This window comes from Trachypithecus francoisi, unplaced genomic scaffold (genome assembly GCF_009764315.1).
Source record: "Trachypithecus francoisi isolate TF-2019V2 unplaced genomic scaffold, Tfra_2.0 Lachesis_group13, whole genome shotgun sequence".
Taxonomy (NCBI): domain Eukaryota; kingdom Metazoa; phylum Chordata; class Mammalia; order Primates; family Cercopithecidae; genus Trachypithecus; species Trachypithecus francoisi.
In genome coordinates this window covers 34,550,855-34,577,062 of record NW_022681458.1, presented here as the reverse complement: position 1 = coordinate 34,577,062, position 26,208 = coordinate 34,550,855, and the positions used below count along the sequence as shown (strand labels likewise).

Here is a 26,208-nt window from a genome sequence, read left to right as displayed (position 1 = left end):
GTCTGTGTAAGTGTATATATATTTTTTCTAAAGATAGATTTGTTATTCCTAGTTTATGAGCACTAATTGTCCTTAGCGTACTGATTTTTTTCCCTTCAAATTCCAAGTTTTAGCATAATTGCTCAAGGAGTAAATATAGTTTTTTAAAAAATAATGTAGTACAATATAGATTGTCTTAACATTTCTTAGTCAACATTTCTTAGTTTAACTGACAGAGTAATGTGCATTCAGTCACTAAGAATTCCATGGGCAGTTTTTTGTTTTTGTTTTTTTAATTTCTACTCCTTAGTTTATAAGTCAGGAATCATTTTTCATGAGTTATGTATTGATTCTAATCCTAGCCTCTGTTTTCTGAAGCTAACTAAGTGCAAATCATATCCAAAGCATAGAGTATGTACATGGTTATATATTTTTTAATGTTTGTTTTGAAATTTGATTCTCTGTTGAAATGTGGGGAGGAAATACATGTAAATGGAATAAAGTTTCATGAAAACAGAAGTTAGCAAACTTTCTGTAAAGGGCCAGATGGTAAATAGTTTTAGCTTTCAGCCTACAAGGTTGTCTGTCACAGCTTCTCAACAATGCTGTCTTAGCATGAAAACGGCCATAAACAATATGTAAATGAATGCACATGGCTGGGTTCCGATAAAACTTTTTTGCAAAAACAGACAGTGGGACTAGATTTGGTCTGTGGGCTCTAGTTTGCTGATCCTTGACTTATGGAATATGTTTTAGAGTCAAACAAATCTGTGTTCACATCTTGCCACTATCACTCACTAACTTCTGGAAGCCTCTGTTTCCTCATCCATTAAACAAGGATAGTCATAGTTCCCACCTCATATGATTTTTGTGAAGATCAAATGAGATACTATATGTCAAGTGCTCAGAACTGTGTCTGGCACATAGTAAGTGCACAATACAGTAGCTAAACTATTTTTATGGCTCTCATTATTATTATTATTGATGTATCTCTAAAGGCAACTGGGATTCGTTCTCTAGATGGTCAGTGGTTAGTCTTAAGAGCATGTCACAAGCCCAGGAGCCTGAAGAGACCTGCACCCCTGAGACTGTATTGCAGCTGTCCTCTACCTGCCCGCCAAGCCCTGGGTGGTCTCTGAGTAAAAACACGTGATGCATATGCAATTTGAGTGCCGCCAAAAGTGACATCCATTTATGTACACAGTTGAGGGCACTGATGTGAGCAGAAAAGAGAATTTTTGTACACAGAAATGAATGTATACACAAAACTCAGGGATTTTAGAGAAACTGGCAACATTGACTTTGTGATTCCTGGAGCAAGGATAGATAGGACTGAAAGTATTTTGTTGTTAGGGGACATTGTACCTGCATATTAGCATCCTGAAGGATGGGATATTTAAAGTAATTATTATACAAGGTTTAAAGTTGTTTAGATTTTAAAATGCTGAGCTTAAGGAGAGGAGTGAGCAAGTGGACAGGAGTTACTAGAATGTGGATTAGCTCTTACCCTTAGCAATTGATAGAAATGCCACCTTGTCTTTTCTTTCTTACTGTCCTTTGGCTCTCTGCTTTTTTATATCTCTAAGCCTCAAAGTTCTGTTAGTAACAGTGGGAACTTTAAAGCTATTATCAGTTGAATCTAAGGAATCTTTTTACCATTTCCCCAAAGTTACCCAAATGAGATTTATGCTTCCTTATATCTTGCATTTGGAACCCCATTTTGGTCTTTACCACTGTAAGGACCGTGAAGAAGTGTATCTTTGAGAGCAAGGCTTCAAAAGTCAGATCTGTAGTGATGACTTCCTTCTGACTGCTAAATTTTAACTGTCTCCAAGTGGGGAATTAAAAAGTTAGCATTCAGACCACTTTTAGGTGCTTTTCGGAAGGGCATTGTAGCAGAATGTGTTTCCTTTCCTCTATGCCCCCATTTGTCAGTCGGATGGAGCTAATCTGAATGCAATGGTGTTCTCTATGTGCTTTTACTTATTTGATACATGATACTTGGAAAAGGGAAGAGAAGAAGGATGTGTAAAGACAGTAAGTGGGGCCTATTTGCTTCAAATTCTGTGAAAGGTGAATTTAATGGAACTGAATTGTCAGTGGTACAGAAACTTTAGATTTAAAGGCATGTAAATCCAAGTAACGCTCACCATGGCATCTACAGTGCAATTAAGCTAAGTAAATAAAGGCAATTTTAAATGTTTAGCCGTCTTTTACACAGGATATTTACTTCCTGAAACTGCTTAACTGCCTTTGCCTTGTGGTAACGAAAGTGGTTGGTTCATATGACTCTCTTCCCATGATCCTTTGTCACAGGTCCTAGTGCCACCAATCTCATAATAGGCTCCATCGCTGGTGCCATCCTGGTAGCAGCTATTGTCCTTGGGGGCACAGGCTGGGGATTTAAGTAAGCAATGCCGCATGTCTTCTTCTCAGTGGCTCTGGCACTTCTCTTTTCTGCTTACATAACCAAGTTTTGAGTTCCTGCTACAAGAGCTTAGGTTCTATCAGTCAAACTGCAAAATATAAGTCTTTTTATTCAGAAATGGGTTAGAAATGAAGAAACACGGACCCTTAACTGTCATTTTCAGGCAAGTGGGAAATGTAGAAGGAATTCATATACACTGATTTTTAAGGAGAACAAAGAAGTTCTTCAGTAGAAGACAGTCCAGCTTATAAGACCAGGCACTCTGAGATACATTCATTTCTACACAGGAAATCGAGGAAACCACGTAGTTGGAAATAAGTGGATGTAAATTGCTTGTATCTGTTTAAAACTTGTTTGTAGTCCACTGATATTTTGAAATTTTCACCACCTGAGTAATCACGCAATCATTACTTGTATTTTTCATATGTAACATAGTATATGTAGCTTTGTGATTTGAAAAGCTTTATAGTTTAATAAAAAGAGATTTAAAAAGTATTTGTGTAATCCTCAAACAACTGAATTGGTTTTAAATCAGAATTTGAAAAATATGGCTTTGTGACAATATTTTTAATCAAGGACTAAATATTGACCTGACAGGTAGGCCTGGTGTGTTTTCTTAGTGACCTTTTAGTTTGGATTGCACACTGCTTACTGAACTAAGATTGTTTAAATAGACACACTGGGTATTCACAAATAAACTTTAATTGTGATCAAAATTTTGAAACCTGATTTATCCAGGCTAGGATTTCTACACTCCAGAATCATTGTATAATTGCTTTTTATACCTTTTCATGCTATAGTGGCTTGATGATTATGATTTGTAGGTAGGGCCTCCTATGCCTTCTGTGATAAATTAAGTTTCAGCCAGATTTACAGAAACAAATTTAAGTGGGAAATAAGACCATTACCCAAATTCAAAACCCACTTTGCCTCCATCTGGTTACTCAAAAGAGGAAGTTTTTGCCCTGAACTATGAATAATTGCCTTAATTATAAACTTTATATGTTTTATATTTGGGATTTTGGATTCAATATGTTTCAGCCAGCTAAAGTGTTGTTTTTAGAAGCTGATTAAAGAAACCAAAGATGATTTAAATACATTCAACATTTTCTGCTAATTTGTTATCATATTAAGATTTAATGAGTAAGCCTACAGTTTTTGAGTGCCTTTAACTTGAAATAGTATTATAAAATTATACATCTTTTCTCTTGGTATATTTATAGAGTTGAACTTGTTTAGTGAAATAGTTTTGGCATCAGTTTCTTTTCAAAAATACACACATAAAATGGACAACTCATATTTACATTTATTGTTTTGGTATTAATAAAATATTGCCCACATAGTAAGTCACGAATGTGGCATCTAGTAAGAAATATGTTTTTGTTTGGGCGGACCTAATTCAAGCAAAATTTTTCTTAGTGTTCTACTGCTACAAAAGTCATTGAACATTATAGTACTGTCATACTCTTATTTTATAATGCTTCCTTGAACTTTTTCATAAGTATGCCTCAAGAAAAATAAATTTGGATCATGCCCAAATGCCTCATTTGGCATTAAGAAATCCCGGTTTCAAAGGCCTGGAAAACAGTCTATTACACATCTTTGCCATCTAACCACATGCAATGCCAAATTTATCGTTGCAGTGTTTGGAGAGAAGAGCACACTTTCTGTAGCAGGACCTCAAAACAGTGGCCTGGCCTAGCTCACAGCTTGAATTGCATGTTTCTTTGGGGAAAAATGGAAAAGGCTTTATCACTGTGTATATAAGTGGATTAGGCCCTGTAAAGATTATTTATATCTGAGAGAGAGAGAGAGATCTCATTATCACAAGAGCGGAAAACAAAAGGTGGGGGGATCAGCACTTGGTGAGATGAGAAACAGCCGTTGTTGACTGCTCCCTGGTTGTTGCTGTGTAGGGACCTGTACTGCTGAGCTAAGCCAAAGCCCCTTCCTGTGCCCTATAATTCTAAATAATCACTTTCAGGGAGAATTTTGTGGAAAGCCACACAATAGGGTGAGGTATTTCATGCCCTGAAGCAAAGAAAACGATGAAGAATAATTCCAGAACATGTAACTTTAGGAGTTTAAATTTGGAGAATGTGCTACTCCTGGGTGACTATTGGTTGCTACGTGAGGATCTTAATTTGCTTTAGATTTTAGTAGTAGCTATGTGGTTTGTGTTCAGCTTTAAATAACACTTCTACCTTGTAATAAAAGGCTTTTGGTGCTGAATGATAATGTTTAGATTTTCCCACCACTTGGACAGTTCTGGAGATTACTAGTCTGGAGATAATTCATAAGTATAATTATTTGCTGTTTGAACTGAAAGTCTTTGAGCTCAATGTAAATGTTTAATAAGAGATTCCTTTAGAATCAGAAGTTGAAAATAGTTTGTACAAAAGATTGTTCTAAATATTGCTATTGGGAATCCCTTCTGATATCAGGTTTTTATTTCTAGAAGAAAAGTTGGTAAGGTAACCTGAACAACTTGAGGACATGTCAACTTTTTGATTAAAGGAAAATATAGTAACTGCTCAGGGAAAATACTAAGTTTTCCTAATGTCACATTTCTATAGGTGTACTAGTGAGTAGTTTAGATGTAGAAGTATCATACTATACGTGACCTGCCTAAGTATAAAGTATAAATGAGAAATACAGCTATGCTCTAAGCCATGACCTTGTCTGCCATTCTTTAAAGTTCTTTCCTTAAACCACTGTTTCCTCTGAAATAGCTGGTAAAAAAGCATGAAAATGTGTGCATGTGTGAATGTGTGCACATTTATGTGTGTGAAGTGATGTTAAAGATGTATCAAGATTATTATAATCTGAAAAGAATACAGATTTAAATTACATACTTCCTTTTAGTAGAGTAGTTGAGTCAGAGAGCTTTGGTTAATGCAAGCAAGATTTCCACAAGCAAGGTTGTGGATTTCCTGAAGAATTTTTAAATGCTTTATTTGGTAGATTTTTAAAAAATATTCTGATTTTTAAAAAATATTGTGTAATATTATGGGTAGTAACTTTGCTTAATTTCTTTTCTTTTCTTTTTTTGAGGCGGAGTTTCACTTTTATTGCCCAGGCTGGAGTGCAGTGGTGTGACCTCGGTTCACCACAACCTCTGCCTCCCGGGTTCAGGCAATTCTCCTGCCTCACCCTCCTGAGCAGCTGGGATTACAGGCATGCGCCACCACACCCAGCTAATTTTGTATTTTTAGTAGAGATGGGGTTTCTCCATGTTGGCCAGGCAGATCTGGAACTCCCGACCTCAGGTGATCTGCCCGCCTCGGCCTCCCAAAGTGTTGGCATTATAGGCGTAAGCCACTGCGCCCGGCTAACTTTGCTTAATTTCATACTCCAAAAGTATGAGGTTACTAAGGGTATGATTAGTCTGTAGAGTCCCAGGTATTGAGGGTCTTAGGATTTTCCCTATGAAATCCTGTGAAAAACGAACATAGGCATGTGGCACACCAATTTGCTCTACTTCTATATCTGCATTTATTTTCATTCACCCCATGTTCCTGTTCTTCCCCATCACCCACACACACAGAATAAAGTTATGAGCTGTGGTGAAGAGGATTGCAAACCTCTGTCCGAGTTGACTCATGGAGACTCATGATACCTACCCAGCATGAATAATAATACTGCTTGATTCGACTGTTAGAGCTGTTGTTTTTACTGGACATTAGAAAAAGCTGGACCATTTTAGTAGCGTCTTCCCTAAAGCTTAGGAAAGGTGGAAAGTGTATGAAACGAGAATTTTATATCTCCATTTAAAAGTGAACAGGATTGCCTTCAGCGCCTTAGACATTGCTATTTATCTGATATTCCCTAAATTTGAATGTAGGGTTTTAGATGTAAGCAAAGTCATTTACACACGCATTAGTAGATGATGGTAGTAGGAAAAGAGAAATTCTAGGTGAAGGTGGGAAAAGAAATGAAGGTAGTAGTGACATGGTTTGTTGAAAATTGAAATCAAAAGGACTACAGGATGAACACGGAGCTCTTCCAATGATACTGTAACACCTCAGTCTGTGGAACCCCATCACCACATCTTACTCTCCCACTACTTGCCCTGTCCATGGGATTCAGTGGCAAAGTGGATTTCAACAGTGGCCGTACTGGCCTGGCATAGCTACTCCTTACATTAAAGTGTTAGTTCTGTGTAATTATCATACGTGGTTCCTTCTCTCTGAGAAGTTATTTGTGTTAAAAGTTCTTGCTGAGCCTAACTCTGGATTTAAGAGATTCTGTCTGGCCTGTGTTCCATTTTATTGGACATGTTAAAGAAAAGGCAATTTATGTTCTCACACAAAATGAAATTTAGAGAGGTATATCTAGACTATTACCAGCAAAGTTAAGAGTTATCTGAGGCCAGGCATGGTGGCTCATGCCTGTAATCCCAGCACTTAGGGAGGCCGAGTTGGACAGATCGCCTGATGACAGGAGTTCAAGACCAGCCTGGCCAACATGGTGAAACCCCATCTCTACTTAAAATACAAAAATTAACCGGGCATGGTGGTGCACACTTGTAATCCCAGCTACTCGGGAGACTGAGACAGAATCCCTTGAACCCGGGAGATGGAGGTTGCAGTGAGCTGAGACCTCACCATTGCACTCCAGCCTGGGCGACAAGAGCGAAAACTCTGTCTCAAAAAAAAAAAAAAGTTATCTGAATTCAAGTCAGATAAAATTTGAAAGGAACTTAATATTGCTAATTATATTTTCTCAAAAGAGTAAACACCATTTTTTGTGGGGGCCTTTTGATTTTTATAGGATTAGGAAATGGAATTAAATTTGGCTAGTCTTTCCATGAGGAGGATAGCCAGACTGCTGCTTTTTTGAATTCCATGATTATATCCCTGTCCAAAATGAGAAGCCTAATTCCCTTAATGCCTGGGACTCCTGGGTTAGGCACTTTCTCTTTCATGGTGCCAGGCTGGCCAGGAAGATCGGTGCATTTCCCTGCCCCAGCACCCCAGGGAAGTGAGCTCAGTGTATGGTGGCCTAGGAGGGGTTGGGCTGGGGGCACTTCATCAGGGGGTGACTCAGCATAGAATGATAAGAATGTGCTAACCGTGGATAAATATATGCCCTTGAAAGAAGATCTAAAGGCTTTACAGCTTTGAGATGGTTATTGTTACGCAAAGAGTCTTGCTTTAATTTTGTGTAGATGTTTATGTGTATAATGTATATTGTAGACAAAAGTCCAGATTATTTCAGAAGTAGTAAAAATTGATGAAAGCTGTGACAATGTAAGCTTTATGGATTATGCTGGTGTTTTATAATGATCCAGAAATACCTTACAGGTTATGAGAAAGTTAATTACCTTCAGAATCCCAGTGAGCAGAGGGTATTCAGAAGAAACCGTTATAGAAGAAAGATAGCAAGGACCTGCCCACAGTAGTTGCACTTTCACATTAAAATTGAACTGAAAGAATATTTTTTTCATAGAGAAAATACAGACCGTTCTCAACATAGAGCGGCCATGGTGGTTTTACAATTGATGCGTGAGGCACCTTCACAGCCCACTTGCCTCCGGAGTGTTCATCTCTGTCCTCATCGTGGGGTAGCTTCCCTTGTAAAGGAGCTCACCTTCCCCCTGCTGGGACATCAGTGGAAGAGCTAAGGTCCTGGAATACCCCACTGGTGTTCAGAGTCCATTTTCATCCAGAAAGATACAGTTCTACGGGATGGCTCGGCCTCTCAGTCTGACCTGGGAACCCAGTGATCCTATAGAGCCATATTTCTGTAAAAAGGTGCAACCTGAGCTTCAAAAACCAACTTTTAAAAAGAGCACAAGCTTTTGGACACCAGCGGTTGTCTGTGTGCCAGGGTGAAATGGAAATGTCCTATCTCTGTTTAAAAGTGGACTGCATTGCTGTTATGACCTTGGACATGGCTACTTATGGGTCATTCCCGAATTTGAGTAAAGGAATTTAGATGTGGGCAATATAGTCATTTACATGCACAGTGCTAGTTTGGTTTGCCCTTTCCTCTACATTTGGATTTACTGAGGAAACTTTAACATTTATCTTGAGTTCTAACAATACATAGCTTACAAGATTGCAGCCTCTTGTCCTTCAGGGTCACTTCACAAGGTCAAGCAGTCTCAGTTTTTCCTCCCTGACTCACAGACTATGGCTCCTTAAACCTCTACCTTCCGGGGATATGAACATAGGTGGCAGATGGAGACCCTGTGCTCTGCAGCAAACTAACTTGGTGGAGGATACATTATGGGATACTTGCCTTTTGGTCTCACACTGGTTTCTTGGGCAGCATCACCAGCGCCCGCTTTCAAGAATGTTGACTTAAAAGAGGGCTGGGTGGGAATGATGAAGAAAAATAAACAGCATCGTTGCAGATAGTGTTTGCTGCAATGGTTGCCTGCTAGGCCAATGAGTCACACACTTAGGTCACTCATGAAGATGTTTTAATGTAAACTTTTAAAAAGAAAAGACAAGTTTTCTTTAAAGACTTTTATGTTGATATTTCAAAAGAGAAGCATCAAAGTGACCATCTTGGGAAAAATAAGAACTTTGCAGGATGCCTTTATACTTATTTTGAGCTTTGGTTTTGTTTTTATTTTGAATTACTTGTTGGGGAGGAGGAATATATTGCAATGGCTTTGATACTTAGGGCCTGTAAGGGTATCCAAGCTGGCCCTGAGTCAGTGAGCAGGGGAATGAGGGCTCTGGGGACTCCTCAGTCTCCAGTTTTGCATGATGCCTCGGTGGCAGCAGCGTTGCGCCCGCCCAGTATGCAGACTAAATGCATGAGCCCCTTGCTTGATGCCCCACATAAAGCCAGACCATGGGGAGGTTGCAACCAACTTTTATTGTTGCCTTGTAGTGTCTTGCTGGTTCTTTCTTTTCTCTTTAAACATAGGAGCCACTTTTTAGGAGACTGGACACTGTGAGCAAAGCATTTTAACTTGCCGATTTTCAACTAAGCTAAATTCTGCATTTGCTTAACTAACCTGAACCTGTGTCCACTCTCCTTTGAGTGCACTATCTTACTGTGCACTCTGTTTTCCAACTTTCTAGATATGAAAAATGCTTATTCTGTAGTAGGGTAAGAGCTCACACACCCAAGGCAGCAAGATAACTGAATAGAGCAAGGCTTTTTTGCCACTTTGGCAAAGGCCAGTCCACTGCTGTAGAACTGGTATAAGCCTGAAGGGAAGTAGCTACAAGACTTTCCATTTTTCTTAGTTCTCCCAATAGGCCCCTTCACGGAAGAGGCCTCCATGTAATAATTTTCACCTAATGAATTAGCAGTGTGATTATTTCTGAAAGAAGAGACAAATTGGGCCGCAGAGTCTTCCTGTGATTTAAAATGAACAACTCAAAGTTTCTTTTGGTCTTCACCAAAGGACATACTCTAGGGGGTATGTTGTGAAGACATTCAAAAACGTTAGCTATTCTATCTTTCAATTTCAAGTTATTCTGGAGACTGCCTCCGTGTGAGTTAATTACTTTGCTCTGGAACTAGCATTATTGTCATCATCACCATTCTCTCATCATCATCTGATTAATATTGTGGATTTTCCCCCTCTGCTTGCATCTTCTTTTGACGCACTCTGGAAGAAATGTCAAGAAGAGAAGGTTTGATCCTACTCAGCAAGGCCCCATCTGAATCAGCTGCGCTGGATGGACACCACCTTGCACTGTTGGATTCTGGGTATGACATACTCGCAGCAGTGTTGCCGAAACTATTAAGTTTGCAAACAAAACCTTTGGGTGGTAATGACTACGGAGCTGGAGTTGGGGTGACAAGGATGGGGTAAAAGAAAACTGTCTCTTTTGGAAATAATCTCAAAGAACCCCTTTCACCACCTGTCAATAAAGGGGGAGGGGGCAAAAGACCATGCTATAAAAAGAACTGTTCCAGAATCTTTTTTTCCCCTAACGGACGAAGGAACAACACACACACAAAAATTAAGTGCAATAAAAGAATCATTAAAAAACATAGTAAATGATTTTTTTCCCTCAGCCTGCTGGCACTTAATATCTTCTAAGTGATTTGGCATGATTTTTTTTCTTTACTGCCGATGACAAACTCCAGTGGCATGAAGATCTAATTTTTGAAAGGGTAAAAACTGCATGGCATATATACAACAAGCTAGCAAGCCAATTCTCAGCAAAACCTGCAACAGAATTCCTAAGGTGAAGATGACAGATGAACACACAGAAGCTGCCTGGGCCTCTTCACTTAAACACGTCCCCACACCCCATCCTCTCGGAGCCCCACTACTTACCCCCTACCTCCCACCCTCTATAATCCCCACTCCCCACTGGAGACCAGACCAGGGCAGAACTCCACGGACCTTGCTCTTGTTGATTCACTTTCCCCATTGTGTTTTCTCCTGGACTGAGCATCCTTTGGAAATGGGAGCTGGAATTTGAACAATGATGCTATTGTATAGTTCTTTTATAAATGTAAATATGGAAATAAGAGATTTTGACACATCATTTCCACTTGTCTGTATTGAGATATTTTCCTTGTAAAGGGTCTCTGTAAACTTGAGTTTATTTTTTGCTCCCCATCTTTTTTGTTTCTTGTCTCTCTTTCTCTGTCTCTGTCCTTCTCTTATAACATGTTATACAATGACTCTTGGGCTTGCTTAAAAAGACAGATGTAGCCACAGATGCAGGGAGTTTGGGCACAAAACAAGTGCAGTTTAAAGTTGGTGTGCATTAAACCAAAAATAAACAAAAGGGGGGGGGACACAAACAACAAAATAACCCATATCAAAGACACAAAATTATGTAAATGGAAATATATGTACTAAGTCTCAAAAATTTTTTGATGTCATTATAAACCTATGTATATAATGTAAGAAAGTAGATACCCTTTCAAATTAATCACAGAAGTGCCAAGCTCATTATTTTGGTTTTCGGTTTTGACAATTTTCTTTCCCTGTCTTTAATGTGAAAGGAGGATAAACTTAAAGCCTTAAATAAAAAAAAAATTTAAATGTTAAAAGCTTGGAAAAAATTAAACTTTCCATTTTATTTGTATTTGTTAGCGTCAATATTTCATCCATGCTTATTTTCCTGCCTCAAAATATATATGATAGAACCCTATTGGAAAAGTGGTAATGGGAATATATATAGAAGGAGCAGTTACCTTTGTATCCACATTGTTAAAATAGGCTTTTATGCTGTGCCGTGCTTTCAGGAAACCTTGTTTGACCTCTGGCATTTTACTGATCAGTGGACCGTTGCACTGGATTATAATGGGATTCTACTATATACAAATCCACATTCTTCTTCTCCCTCCAGCCAGATTTGCAGATGTAATCTGGGCTTTCCAAGTCCCTCTGAGTTTCCTTCACTTTTACTGATTTTTTTCTTCTAAATATGGTCAAGATAGCTTCTGTCACATGTTAAATAAATAAGCTAAAGAAATTTGGTCCCAGCTTTGTTTTAATGTACAAACCTGTACGTGATCACTTCAGTGAGCATCCATCTATAGATGGGCTTTAGTAAAGATTGTCCCAAAGAACCCCTACTTCTCTAATGCCCTTTTTTTTTTTTTTAAGGAAAAGGACATACAGTTTTACTCGTCACTTCTTTATGACACCAAATCCATTGCTAGATTTAGCTCTTGGTCCCTTTTCAGCAAGATTCATGTTATCAGTCTTACAACTTTGATTTTGGAAAGTTGGAATGCACTGCTTAACACAGTGGATTTTTTTCCCCCGAGGTGTCTTATCATTGGGGAAGTACCACAGTCATAAGAGCAGAAACTTTAATTTCTGTTTTCTACAATAGACCATCACCAAACATCTTACCATGTTGTTGCTTTCTGAGTAATAGGTGCTACACAGGTAGGCGGGCTTTCTCTAGGACTAGCTGTACATTTATATTGTAATAACAGGGCTATCTACAAGGCCTCTCAGCGGATGACACAGGTAGCATCCCTCTAGTTAGTGGCAATGGCTCTTTCAGTTCGGAGGAAGCTTGGAGGAAACTCAGATTACTTGGTATCTTTTCCTGTTGCTGCATTGCTTAGTGTTTCCTTGTTGCTGGTTCCTACTCTCTAGTAGATACTAAGCTGCTGCGAAGTACGCCATACACATTTCACTGAGATTCCAGAGGCACCATGGTGACTTAACAGAAATAAAATCGTGGTGGTTACAAAACAATTTAAATCTCTATTGTTAACTTTTAAGCATTTCACAAACAACATTGTAAATGTGCGATGTTATGTTTTAAATCAGACCACAGTGGTCCCCAAATATTATGTACATATGGCAAATGTCAGTGTAACTTTTTGTTACACTGGCAGTTTCATAGGTAATCGAACCTATGCTCCAATGTTAAATTATTTGTGTATATGTAAAATACACAAGCTTTAAGCTATGTGTGTATGAATATGAAAGATAATGCAACCATATCAATTGTAAAAATGGATTATAATTATTTTTGATGATATTAGGTTATGTAGTTTCAAACTCTGCTGTATTTTCTTTTGCACATGCCATTCATTTGCTAATTTTTGTGGTGTGGAGATTCCTTTTTATTAATTTGAGCTCAAAGCACAAGTGTATCACTGTTTAATGTTACCCAACAAGAGTTAGTGTTAAGTGATGATCAAGTTCCCATTTCACCTGCTCTACTTTTGCTGCGTTAATTAATGACACCTGGATGAGGAGACATGCGCTAACTTCATTGCTCATCTGGGATAGTGCATGAGCCCATTAGAGCTACTCCTACTAGATAACTGAGCAGTACACATAAGTGCATGTTATGAAACATGAATCACATAGAGCTGTGGAGTTTTACCAAGTGGTGTGTGTGGTTTTTGTTTTTTTACTATGCAATGATGGGAAATGCACAAACTTTTCAAAGACTAGTGTCTGAAGAACTTTACAAACAATACTTGAATCCTTTCTTTAAAGTTATCCCATCATGTTTTATAGTCATTGTTGCTTCCATTGTTAATTTCCATTTTTAAGTGCTTTGTAATTTTTTTAACTGCACTACCTGAAGTTTTGTTTGAAATTAATAAACTCATTCATATCTTGTTGGCTGCCTATGAATAGAGATTCAGTAGTCATTGTATGCATCTTTAAGTCAAATGTGTATTAAAAGTTTCATTAACATAGAATGTTGTAGCTTTATACTTTAATCAGTTCTTTTAAACCCCTTTTCTGTGTCGTCTTACATTGCTGATTAAATGGCTGTGTGCCTGATATCATCAGAGTTTTAACATGGATCCAAAGGCTCACTGAAAATTTAAGCAGTCAATGGCACAAAATAAAATCTCTGATTAATGATAAATATATGCCTGATTAGGATTCAGTTTCAGTGGATTCATTGAACTCTTTTGCTTCTTATAAATCAGAAAAAACCTGCCTTAGGATCGATTATAGGTTGTTTTTTTTTTTTAGTGTCTCCCTTCTGAGTTTTAAGAATGGATAGCTAGTAATAACATCCACACTTTGAACCTGGTGGTACCAAATGTATGATCAAGCAACAAAGAAAGTAGAATGAAATCTGGTTATATAAATTGTACTATAAAAAACATTCTAAGGAAGGCATTTCTTCACAGCTCCCATGGAATTGGTCACCAAATTATATCCCTTCTTCAAGAATGTCTTCGATATGTCTCCTCTCCATCCCATTGCCATGCCTTGATTTGGCCTTAACAGACACATATATCTCACATATATCTACAGCACTGACACACAGTTGCTAATCTGACCATATCACTCCTTTGATGAAAGCATTGCAGGGCTTTTCATTTCCTGTAAGTTAAGGCTCAAACTTAATAACACAACATAAATTCCTGCCCACCTCTCATGATCTCAAACCTGTTTCTTTTTGTAGCCTCATTGACTCATCCTCTTGTAGTTGCCTTAAAGGCCCCCTAGAGGAACCTCTTGTACTCAAGGCCCAACAATCTTATTTAAATGTTACATCCGTTACCCATAATTCATTTGTTTCTATGTCATTTCATGTAATAAATATAGAAACACTTTAAAATAGCATGAATATTATACTTAAAATTAGAAAACTTACTAGAGTATTTGAGTGTTGTTTATGTTTGACTTTAAATGATTTGTTTTTGTGTGTGTTTTCCTTTAAGTCATTCTGTGTTTGAGGATGACGTTGAAATGAGTTCTACTCCATGCTTCCTTGGTAACTGGTTGAGAAAGGTGACCCAGAAACTCCCTAGATAATAGAGCAGCAAACCTAGAGTTAAAATTTGATGTGAATAAATAGATAATCCATATGCTTATGCTGGAATTCCCAAGTAACTTTTAAAATTTAAAATAGGTGCCCTTTAGTTTAATGTGCAAAGGTTAGGGAGTTCCACTCACTAATTTATTCATTGAGCATATTTATTATGTCTCTATGCTATGCCAGGAACTCCTAGGAACTGAAGGAACAAAAGAAAATTCTTGGCTTAAAGTTGCTCACAATTTAGCAGGAAGAGACATGTTTAAAAAAATTTTTTCTAGACCCAAGGTGATGAGTAAACTAAGCTACTCTTGTGCTGGGAGTAAAAAGCAGAGCAGTGATGGGCGAGGGATGCAGAAGCCTTTCTAAAAGAAGTGAGTTTTGAACTATATTGAAACATGACAAGAATTCACCAGTCTAATAAAATGGGAAACATACTCAAGGCACAGGAAGCAACAAGTGCAAGACCCAGGAGGAGGCGCCCAGACCCTTGGGTAAGTAGAGCTAAATGTCCCATCCGTTCAGCCTCAGTTTCCTCCCACCTCAGTTCTCTCCTTTCTTTCCTTCCTATCTTTCTACAAACTCTTGATCTATAAGAATCCTACAGTAGTCAGGCTCTAAGGACACATGATGAGCTCAATCTTGTGAGCCAGATGCAACGTGCAATACGATGTGGCAAGTGCCATAATAAACATAAGTATAAGGTGCTTCAGAAGAAGAGAAGAGCAAGGCTTTGTCCCTGATCTTGGGGTCAAGTAGAGTTTCACAGAAGAGGTGGCAGTTGAGCAAGAAGCTGTGCCTGTGCACTTGGGCCTAGTACTGTGATCCCTTATTGTGAGTGAGATTTAACCAGGGCTTGCTCATTTTGGTGGTGGGACTAGAGCAGTCCATTCATAAACGCCTTGCAAGCACAACAATGCGTAATGCTCAGAATTGTCCTCACCAGATCTCTGAGTGTCTTTTGTTTGTGTGAAGATTATGATCTCTGTTAAAACCTTACATTTTTAGACAGTTTTCCACTGATGTGCTCATGATGGATCAGTCTTAAGTGCTTGAGGCTGTCAGTAATGACCAAGAGGGCTTCTTGACCTGGCCTGTGAGCCTCTAATATTTTCTTAGCATAAAAATTCCTAGCTAATCTCAGTCTGGAGTGAAGGGGTGGGTAAGAAGAACAATAAAAGGTTTTAAAGCATCACTTAGTGTATCCTTCCACTAATTAGGGGTCAACGTTTTCTTTTTTTTTTTTTTTATTATACTTTAAGTTCTAGGGTACATGTGCATAACGTTTATATCATGTATAACTCCCCAATGCAATCCCTCCCTCCTCCCCCCTCCCCCTGATAGGCCCCAGTGTGTGATGTTCCCCTTCCCAAGTCCAAGTGATCTCATTGTTCAGTTCCCACCTATGAGTGAGAACATGCGGTGTTTGGTTTTCTCTTCTTGTGATAGTTTGCTAAGAATGATGGTTTCCAGCTGCATCCATGTCCCTACAAAGGACGCAAACTCATCCTTTTTGATGGCTGCATAGTATTCCATGGTGTATATGTGCCACATTTTCTTAATCCAGTCTGTCACAGATGGACATTTGGGTTGATTCCAAGTCTTTGCTATTGTGAATAGTGCCGCAATAAACATACGTGTGCATTTGTCTTTGTAGTAGAGTAATTTATAATCCTTTGGGTATATACCCAGTAGTGGGATGGCTGCGTCATATGGTACATCTAGTTCTAGATCCTTGAGGAATCGCCATACTGTTTTCCATAATGGTTGAACTAGTTTACAATCCCACCAACAGTGTAAAAGTGTTCCTATTTCTCCACATCCTCTCCAACATCTATTGTTTCCTGACTTCTTAATGATTGCCATTCTAACTGGTGTGAGATGGTATCTCATTGTGGTTTTGATTTGCATTTCTCTGATGGCGAGTGATGACGAGCATTTTTTCATGTGTCTGTTGGCTGTATGGATGTCTTCTTTTGAGAAATGTCTGTTCATATCCTTTCCCCACTTTTTGATGGGGTTGTTTGTTTTTTTCTTGTATATTTGTTTGAGAGGGGTCAACATTTTCTAAGTGTAGTTGAGCTTCTGGTGAACCAAAATTAACATTCGGCTATCTGCTAAACTTTGGAGAGAAAGTTATCATTCCTCAATCTTTTCAGAAGCCCATCCACAGGTCTGGCTCCCTGACTAGTACAAGTTTTTGGCCATGTATGTGACTTCTGGAGAGAAATGAAATGCCTTGATTCTTCTTCACGTGGAAACAGATTTCCTGCTGATGCTCCTTTGGCAGTTGATTGCTTGTGCACACACGTATCCTGGTATAATTGTAAGGACTGTACTTGTGGCCCTATGGAGTCCACCCTTAGGAGAACATTTGTCTGACTGTGATGATCATTGAAAGCCAAATTCGCCCAGTAAATCAATTGGTCCTACAAAAACAAGGCAAAACAAAACAAAATCTGAATGATCAAGAGTATATGAAGAGTTCTTCAGATCTCTTTGGAGCTTTAAATAGCTTCCAGCCTTCAGGAGGTAAATGAGGTTGCAGCAGAGGTTCTTGCTTCTTTAGGCCCAGAACTCAGAGTAAGAACAGAAGAAGGTAACTTGGATTATAAATGACATCAGGGAGGCCTCTTTTCCAGCAACAGACACAACCTTGTAGAGCCATTGTAACTCCTGTAGAGATAGCAAATGGATTGTATGCAGTAGCTTTAAACTGCTTTTCCTATATAGGTGAAGTGGCTACAAACCAAAGGTCATAAATGCTAAAGTCTACAGGAGCCAGTCAGTTACTAAAATGAGCCAAACAGGGCAATGGAGGAGACGAGAGGGCTGAGGGAGGCTGAGCTGAGTTGGAGACCATACAACTTGTCCTGAAGGGAGTAGTCTCTACTCAGCTCTAGAAAATTGTCACTATGAGGAAAAGTGGGCCAGTCATTGCCCATTCCATTTATTTTTCTAGAGAAGCCAGAAATCCAGGCTTTTATATAAAATTTCCTTTCTAAAAAATGGTAAAACTCATTTATATTTTTTAAACACTGTGGATCAAGATGGGGAAAACAGAACCTGTCTTCACATAGGATTGGGTCTACTGGCACCTAGTGGGGTAGCTTCTACATAAGATAATAGGACATTTTTATGTCTGCCCTCTGGTAGCTCCAATGAGTATGCAGACATAGTCTTGCTTCCAGTCAGGGTTACAGGGTGCGCTGTGAAGGCTAGGGCAGACGTTCTCATGAATTGCCACTTACAGTGTTGACTTAACTATTGTTTTGTGTGGATAGAAAGCAGTCACTGAAGGCCACCAGTATCAAAGAGAGCGTACCTAAGCATACTTTCTTATGGTGGTGCTTTGTGTAATAACTAAGCTTACGCAGATATGCTAATTTATGGGAGATGAACTAAACCTACATTGGCAAATTGAGGCTCATTCCTCAATGCTCATTGAGGCTTTGTCTCAATGTTCACTAAGGCAGTGTAGTGGCTGCGTGGATCCTGAGCCAGTGATTAGAGAAAATGCTGTGGTTGATTTTGGTTGTCTGCTACCTGGCAACCGGAAGTACCTGACTAGGTCCGCATAAATCTTAAAATGGTGTTCCTTTCTGTCTTTGATTCTCAAGGATAATTGCAGATAGGGATTAATCAGTAGAGCTAACTAATCCAGAAGCCCCACATAGTATACTGGATTCAGGAAAATAAAGGATTCTTGAGCAAAGAAATACAGAAGCTGAAAAATCCAGCAAGAAGGAACGACTTTATTTTTTTTTTAATTATTGTTGTTTTCTGATAATTATGAAATCCTACGTGTTTATTGGAGCAAATTTGAAAAACCGAAAAATTTAAAGAAGAAAATTGAAATCATTATCATCACCACTTTATAATGTCCATTAATAGTATGTTAATTTCTTGAACTCATCATTTTCTTGGTTTTTCCCATGAACACAAAAGCAACCTACAAAGTAGGCAGCCAGTGGTTCTTGCAGGATTTGTGTTGACTCCCTTGCTCGTGTGTGTGTGTGTGTGTGTGTGTGCACCCGCGCACATGCGCACACGCGTGCCATGTGCCATGTTCTGTTGGCTTCAAAAAAGGATGGGACAGTATCTTCAGGGCAAAGACATACTTTCTAGCCTCTTGGTTTTTGGCTTAATCTGTTTATACTACTAGGAAGACTGCTCTTGCCCACCACGGCCCAGTCACATTCTTATGCTTCCCCAAGTGTCACTTCAAATATGTACTACCTCCTTCATGAAGTCTTTCCTGATCTTTTTAAAGAGAACATGGGAGCTCCAGTTAGTGGTAGAGCTGGGATGAAATCCCAGGTATTTTAGGCTCCAGAACCCATCCTCTAATTACGTCAGTTTATTGCCCTTCTTTTATTCCTATTTTATTGATTGGTTGGTTGAGACAGGGTCTCACTTTGGCACCCAGGCTTCAGTGCAGTGGCTTGATCATAACTAACTGCAGTCTCAAATTCCTGGGCTCAAGGGATCCTGCCACCTCAGCTTCCCAAGTAGCTGGGACTACAGAGCACACCACCGTGTTATAGCCAATTATAGTTGAAAAAACTCACAATTGGAGAGGTTTAGCACCTTTTTTGAAATCACCATTCTAGTAAGTGCCAGGGTCATAATCATGCCACCGGCAGTCTGAATTCGAATCCTTTTCTGGACCCAAGAGAACATGGAAAATAGCACTTATGACACCAAAACATGCGCAGTAAGGGAGGAGCAGTAGATCCTCAGAGAGAATCTCTTGCTGCCTACTTTTATGAGCTGATTCTGCTGGAACCATTATTTATTGTCACCACCAGGAGATCTGTTTTGGAAAACCTTAACTCTCTAAATGTAAATTCTAGCCTTTTGTTAAAACAAGAGAGAGTGGGTGTGTGTGCACAAGACCCAAGGAAGGCTGAAAATTTATTCGTAGGCCACTCCACCTGAGAGGGAATTTGTTAAGCAGCTTGAAATGTCCCTAGGGATCATTGCGAGAAGAAATGGGATTTTTCTGTTACCTCTGATGAGTGAAAAAGTTTTCTGTTACAAAACTGATGAGTGAAAAGTCACAGGAATGCCACTTTCAATCTCGTATTAAAAAGAACTTCATTCAGTCAACAAGTAGTAAAGATACTTACCAAGTAAACGACTCTTTGCTGCACCTGGTGGGTCAGAAAATATTATACCCAGATGTCCTACCAGATATTACAGCTTGGTAAAAGGGCTAAGGAATAGGCGAAGAATTTCATTTATGATGAAAGTGTCACTCTTGGTAAGGAAAATACAAATAAATAATTATGAAAAGTCAACAGAGGAACCACCTCGATATTCCTACTCTAGGGGTGCAGAGATGAGAGCAAAGAAATTCTATGGAGGAGGTAACATTTGAACAATTGGTATACTATAGGTATAAGGAAATGGAGAGAAAAATGTTGCAACTTGAGCTAGGTAGGATACGCAAGTTCAACTGATGTAACGATGACCAAAATAACCAAAGGTTTAAAGAAGAGTGAAGATTTCCTCTCCAGGATGAGCAGTCCAGAGCTAGTAGGGAGGCCCCACACACCTGCTGGCTTCTTGCTGTGCAATCCTTTGCACCAGCCTTCACCTCATGGAACGAATGAGCTGTTCCAGCTCCCCTCACCCTGTCTGCCTTCCAGGAATCAGGAGGGAAAGGAGGAGACACAGGAGGCCTACCAGTTCCTCTGGATACCAATCTGGCAGTTGAGAATATCACTTTTTATCACATGGATTGCTTAGAACTTAGTAACATAAGCACATCTAGTGCAGAGAGGCTAGAAAATGTAATGGGGAGGAAGGGGTATTCCTAAAGAAAAAAAGTTTAGAAAGGGGCATTGAGAGACAGCTAGCAGCCTGCCACTGAGCTTAAAGAAAAGTGCCAGTGTGAGGTTGTGAGAGTGGTAGGGGGTAAATGGATAGGTGCCATGATGGGCTTATTTCTCAGGCCCACTTTTGAGGAATGAAGGAGTTATATGGTGTTTATTTCTCTATCCATTGGGAGTGTCAGGAAAAGATGGGCATCTGCAGTTGGCCCTTTTGGGGAATGCCTCTGTTGAAGAAAACTGCCTTCCTCAAAGTAGACTGCACCCAATGACTATCAACATGGGGGTCTCAAGGCCAAGCCCACTTACCCCAACTCATGACATCCGTGAAAAGACATCCCAGCTCCAAAACTCTTCCTTTGCCAACAAATTTCCTGCATGGAAATTCATCTCCCTCCACCCAATCCTGCCTCCTTCCTTCTTTTCCACAGCTGTAGAAAAGCACTCCCAATGAACACTGCTTGCTAATCTCTGCCCCAGAGACTGCTTCCTGGGAAACTCCATCTGGAACAATCACCAGTTTGTTTTTATCACCAAATAGTGTATAAAGAGGGAAGGAAGGAAGTGAGGAGTGAGCTACTGTACCTTTGAGTAAGGTTGTAGAGATCCTGAACAGTAGTGTGGACTTGGTTCTGCAGGCAGTTGTGAGCAGGTTTCTGAGGATCCGAGTAATGGAAGCTATCTGGCAGTCACATGTAAGATGGACTGTGGGTAAGAGAGGCAAGAGGTGCACAAAACAGTTAGGATGCCAAGGCCATACCACAGGTCCGAGATAATGAACAACTGACACAGGGCTCTGGCAATGCAAAATGAAGAAGGGAAAGATCATATGAGTAGAATCGACAGAACTGTGCATTGATTTTGGGAAGCAAGAGGCAGGGAAGAGTAAAAGATAAAGGCCAGGTTTGATATCTGGTGATTGGGCTGGTGGTGACTTTATGGAAGAGATCCTGATCTAGGGAGCAGAGATAGATTCCATTTTGATCTGTTGGAGTTGAAGGGCTAAAGGGAATCTAGGTGAAGATGTCCAGCAGGCTGTTGAAAGGAGAATATGGAACTCATCAGAGGGGTTAGCACAGAAATATTTACTTGAGAACCATGTATAGATTCAAAAGTTTAAGTCACAATTTAAGCCATAATAATTTATGGCATAAAATAATTTAAACCAGAAAAACTTGAGGCAATTTCCAGGGGAAGTAGCATAGAAAGGGAAAGCAAGGGAGAGGCGAAGAGAGGGGACTGAAGAGACTGAGAAAAAATATAGAAAAAGTGACCTGAGAGACCATTATTTCCGTGAGACGGGCACTGTGTACTAAAAGATTATTGACAGCAGAATTGAATTTTGTTGGTTCCAAGAACAGAACTGATGAAGAAAGAATGAATCAGCTCTTTTCATTGTAGCCATGATTCCAGTTGATGGGGAACATACCATCCAACTACCAAAGACCTGGGAACGTTAATAGGATACCTAAAACACTTTCGAGGGAAACTAGGATGTCTACACTTAAAGAAGTGTTTGATAATATCTCTGTGTTAGAAAAGAATGATTTTTAAAAAGAAACATTTACTTCCATTACTACAACCACAATTGTACTTTCTTGAGACTGAAGCTGAAATTGCAAGATTTTTGGTCTTCTAGGAACAAGAGATGAGAATTACACTCCTGTACTTATTAGAAACCAATTTTGATTTATCTGCAGACTAGTTGTTTATCAATAACTTCCTAATAGCTTTCCACAGAAAAATCTTATTCCTGGGCCACTATGACAAAAGAGAGGAAGGTCATCACAGGTAGAACACAAAGAAAGTTGTGATTGTTCTCAAGTCTCCAAATTGTATGCTCAGTGTCATACAAAAAAGAGGTGAGACACTTAAGACATTTCATCAAGCATTTAGTATTTTGAGAAGTGTGAGCTGAGCATACGAAATGAAAGGAGGCAATCCAAGTAGGAAGAAATGGGTGCAGCTAACCAAAATGGCTCTAGTTGTTATTCATCAAGTTCTCAGAAAGTTGTATAACATCTCCTTTCTTGGCAATGTATTGCCTGGAGACATATTTAATTTGTTGTGATTAGAAATAAATAAATATTTCTTTTTTTATTAAAGTTAAAAAATATGAGGCCTTGTATTCACATATTTATATAAGACCAAATACTCAGATGAAAGGAGGAAAAATGTAGTCAATTCAGTCCATTTTTGCTTTGTTTTCAGCGTAGATACCGAGTGGGTAGCTGCCGATATGGAATAAAAAGCTTTTTGCTTTTTCAGATGAGTGAATTACAGATGAACATCTTTGAAGGAAGTCCTTTGACTACATGTATGCAATTTCAAGTTATGCAGAAAGGCAAGCAATTGATATATCCACAAGTCACATATCACTTATATTAGTGAACAATTATGAATATTTTATAACATAGGTCATGTCTCTAGCTGACTCATGTGCAATATTTTGATAGTTAGCTAAGTAGCTTTGCAATTCATTTGGTTACCAAGTCTTGCATGTATTTACTTTTATTATAGTGCAAGATAAAGATAAATTTTGAATTGTTTGTACAAAAAGTGGTCAATATCTGAAACAGAACTCCTTACAAAAAATGTGACCGACAGCTAAAAATAATGGTGAAATCTTGCTTTTGAAAACAAGCGATGTTTTCCACCATGGAAAAATTAAGTCCTGAAAGCATCCCAAAAGAATAATCCCATCCCCTCATAATACTCTTCCTGCCCCCAGATATGGGGGCCTGCGAAGGCTTCCATGCCTACTATTCAATGTGAGAAAGGTGGTTCTATAGAATGTGTGGTGGGGCTGACCCTTGTCTTGGGAACAATTTTAGACAAAGGGAGAAGTGTGGTATCTGGAAAGCTGCCGGGGACGGTGGGTCTCTACAGAGTGTGCTTAAACTACAGTGATTTAGAAAGCAGGGGGAGGGGTCACACCTCAGTCAGTAAATATGACTTCTCAAAAGTCACCAGAGAAAGGGGGCTTAGATCTATTAGCAGATGAGCGTGGCTTTAAGTCTGTTTGCTGTTTTAATTTCCTCCCCATTCTAGACTTTTACATCTGAAATGTTTATAATTGGAAAAAGTAAACGTTCAACAGTCTTCACAACCAGCACCAACAAGCTATCACCAACACTGCTGGGTGTTTATGAAATGCCTAAAGCAGATGCTTCTAGTGCGGGTTATTGTGTGGTAGCCTTCTGGTCCTGAAAGGGGTTGATGCAATGATTGTGTAATAGATCCCCTGAACAGTTCCATCACTTGTGCTTTTTACCCAGTGAGGGAGAGGTGTTGACTAAAAAGTCAAGAAGCTTGTTCCAAAATACTTTTTTTCTACTGGGGAAGATAAGCTATGCTGTATATCAAGGGCAGATGTTGTGTTTGAAAGCAGAGGTGGTCAGTTTTCTCAGAGTAACTCTAGATCAGGTCTATGAACTGAAAAAAATTACAAACTCATATATCAGCAGAAGATATATAGGAAGTTGTAAACTTCTCACTAAAACTTAATCAGCACCTTGGTTGATGTCACAACTCTGTTAGAGTCTAGAAGTTTCTGCATGATTATTATTATTATTATTTGAGACAGAGTCTCGCTCTGTCACCCAGGCTGGAGTGCAGTGGCTCGATCTCAGCTTACTGCAGCCTCTGCCTCCCAGGTTCAAACGGTTCTCCTGCCTCAACCTCCTGAGTAGCTGGGATTATAGGTGTCCACCATCACGCATGGCTACGTTTTGTATTCTTTTGGGGTTTCACCGTGTTGGCCAGGCTGGTCTCAAACCCTTGACCCCAAGTGATCCACCCACCTTATTGTCCCAAAATGCTGGGATTACAGGTATGAGCCATCGTGCCTGGCTCTGCATGATTATTAAATCAGAGTGACATATGGATGGCTACCTCAAGATGTGCATTAGGTATGAAACTTAGTCTCAATATAGCATACACAGATAGGATGGAGATTATTTGTATGAATATTTGAATATATATTATAACATATCTTTGAATATGTAACTTGCCTTTAAAAATCTGTGCTTATGTATATACACACACATTTAAATTATCTTAGGATATAACCCTCAGACATGTAAGAAGCATGGCCCTGTTGAAAGAAATTGACTCTTCTTCAGTAGCTGCTAGCTATTGCAGGAGAGTGGGGGGCACCAGTCATCCTGAAGGTTTTCAAGAAAGGGGAGGGTACTAAACAGGAGCCTGATTGCAGAGTGGCTGAATGGTGAAGAGGTTTAAGTTCTCCACATACACTTTGGTTAGGTTTCAGTGGTTTCAGATGTGCATGCCTAATGACACTTCAATTTGAATAATACAAAATTCAGTTTGGATGATCCATTTTATAAACAGAAGGAGTTGTGATTTTGTTCAAATGAGCATTGATACAATTTCAAAGCCAGCATGGAGTGAAGATCTTCAAAAGTTAGGAGGACTGAAGTGGTTTCTGCTCTTAACGCCATGTTTCTCTCCTTGATCTCTATCATAATACATGCTTGTATTGTCTTTGTTTCACTTGTGCTGTTTAAAATTATCTTGTTGATCTATTTGTTTATTTAAATATTGTTAGTTTTCTCCAGGAGAAATGGAAGTTCCTGGAGAGCAAAGACTTTGCTAACTTTATCCATTGATATATTCCTTTACGTCCATGACAGACGGCGTGTGTGTGTGCATGTGCACGTGTAATATGAAACAAGTGAATTGCTTTTGCTTGTGCATGTCTGTCATTATATTTCAGTGCCTTGTACTCTGTCTGCTCTTGTCTGCTGTGTTCTCCATTAGCTTGTGGATTCTTCAGTGGTTTAAAACGTATCTTGATGATCTTTGATGGCACCCAGTAGAGTATGTGCTTTGAAATAGCAAGTATTTGGTCATCTCAACAATCTTCTCTTTGCTCAGAAAGATGCTATGGATGACCCCTCACATCTCACTGTCCTGACCTCACTTCGGTGAATGAGCAGGGGTGAGACTGGTGGTCACAGAAAATAGACAGTGACTGTTGTCTTCCCTGTTGGCATCCCAACTAGAGTTCAGGACAGTACGTGATATATTTCCAGTTTCCCTCCTTGTTTTATTAACACGAGTTAAATGACTAGGCTCTTTCATAGAAGACATCCTAAATAGCCAAGAGAATTCTACCATTTTTGGTGAATTAATGTTTGCACCATCTGTTTTACATGAGGAATGAAGAACATTCGCTGAGAATAAAGATGTTCCATGGGCAATATGGACTTCTATTTTTTTACTTGAAATATAGGTGCACAGAATGGATTTAATCATTATCCCTATCATTGATATACCCTATATTTTGATATACCCTATCATGATTCCATTGGCCTTTCATATGCATATATGTATTTATATACTTACATATTTATTTAAAATCATAAATATCCATGAGTCTACCACTCAATATAATAATTAAAACATTGACAGTAACTAATATTGCCTATGGCAAACTCCTCTGTCATGTTCTTGGCCTCCTCTCCCCTAATGTAATTAGTACCTTGATTCTGGTAACAATAAACATACTTTTTAAACATAATTTTTATTATTCTTAATAAATGTGTTATTAAGTTTTAGTTGTCTTGACTTTATAAAAAGGGTATTGACATTCCATATATAGTCTTTGGGGACTTATGTTTTCCTTCTCAATATTATATTTCTATAATCCATCCGTGGTGTTCCAACTAGCTGTACTTCATTCATTTTAACTGCTGTGAAATAGTCTATTGTGTAAATATACCACAGTTTATTTATTCATTTCCTACTC

At 39.0% G+C, this 26,208-nt stretch overlaps 1 protein-coding gene across 4 annotated transcripts in view; it reads left to right on the top strand.

Moving 5' to 3' along the window:
* The window catches only part of ADAM23 (ADAM metallopeptidase domain 23), a 191,095-nt gene extending 177,573 nt beyond the window's left edge, over positions 1 to 13,522 (top strand). For 3 of the 4 annotated variants that reach the window (XM_033230556.1, XM_033230557.1, XM_033230553.1), the window contains one exon: positions 9,994 to 13,522. In XM_033230556.1, the coding sequence (XP_033086447.1) occupies positions 9,994 to 10,042 (49 nt within the window). In that variant the 3' untranslated portion in view covers positions 10,043 to 13,522. Of the gene's footprint in view, positions 1 to 2,295; positions 2,387 to 9,993 lie in introns of all 4 variants that reach the window. The other variant, XM_033230554.1, reaches the window with a different exon arrangement.
* Positions 13,523 to 26,208: the final 12,686 nt, after the last annotated feature.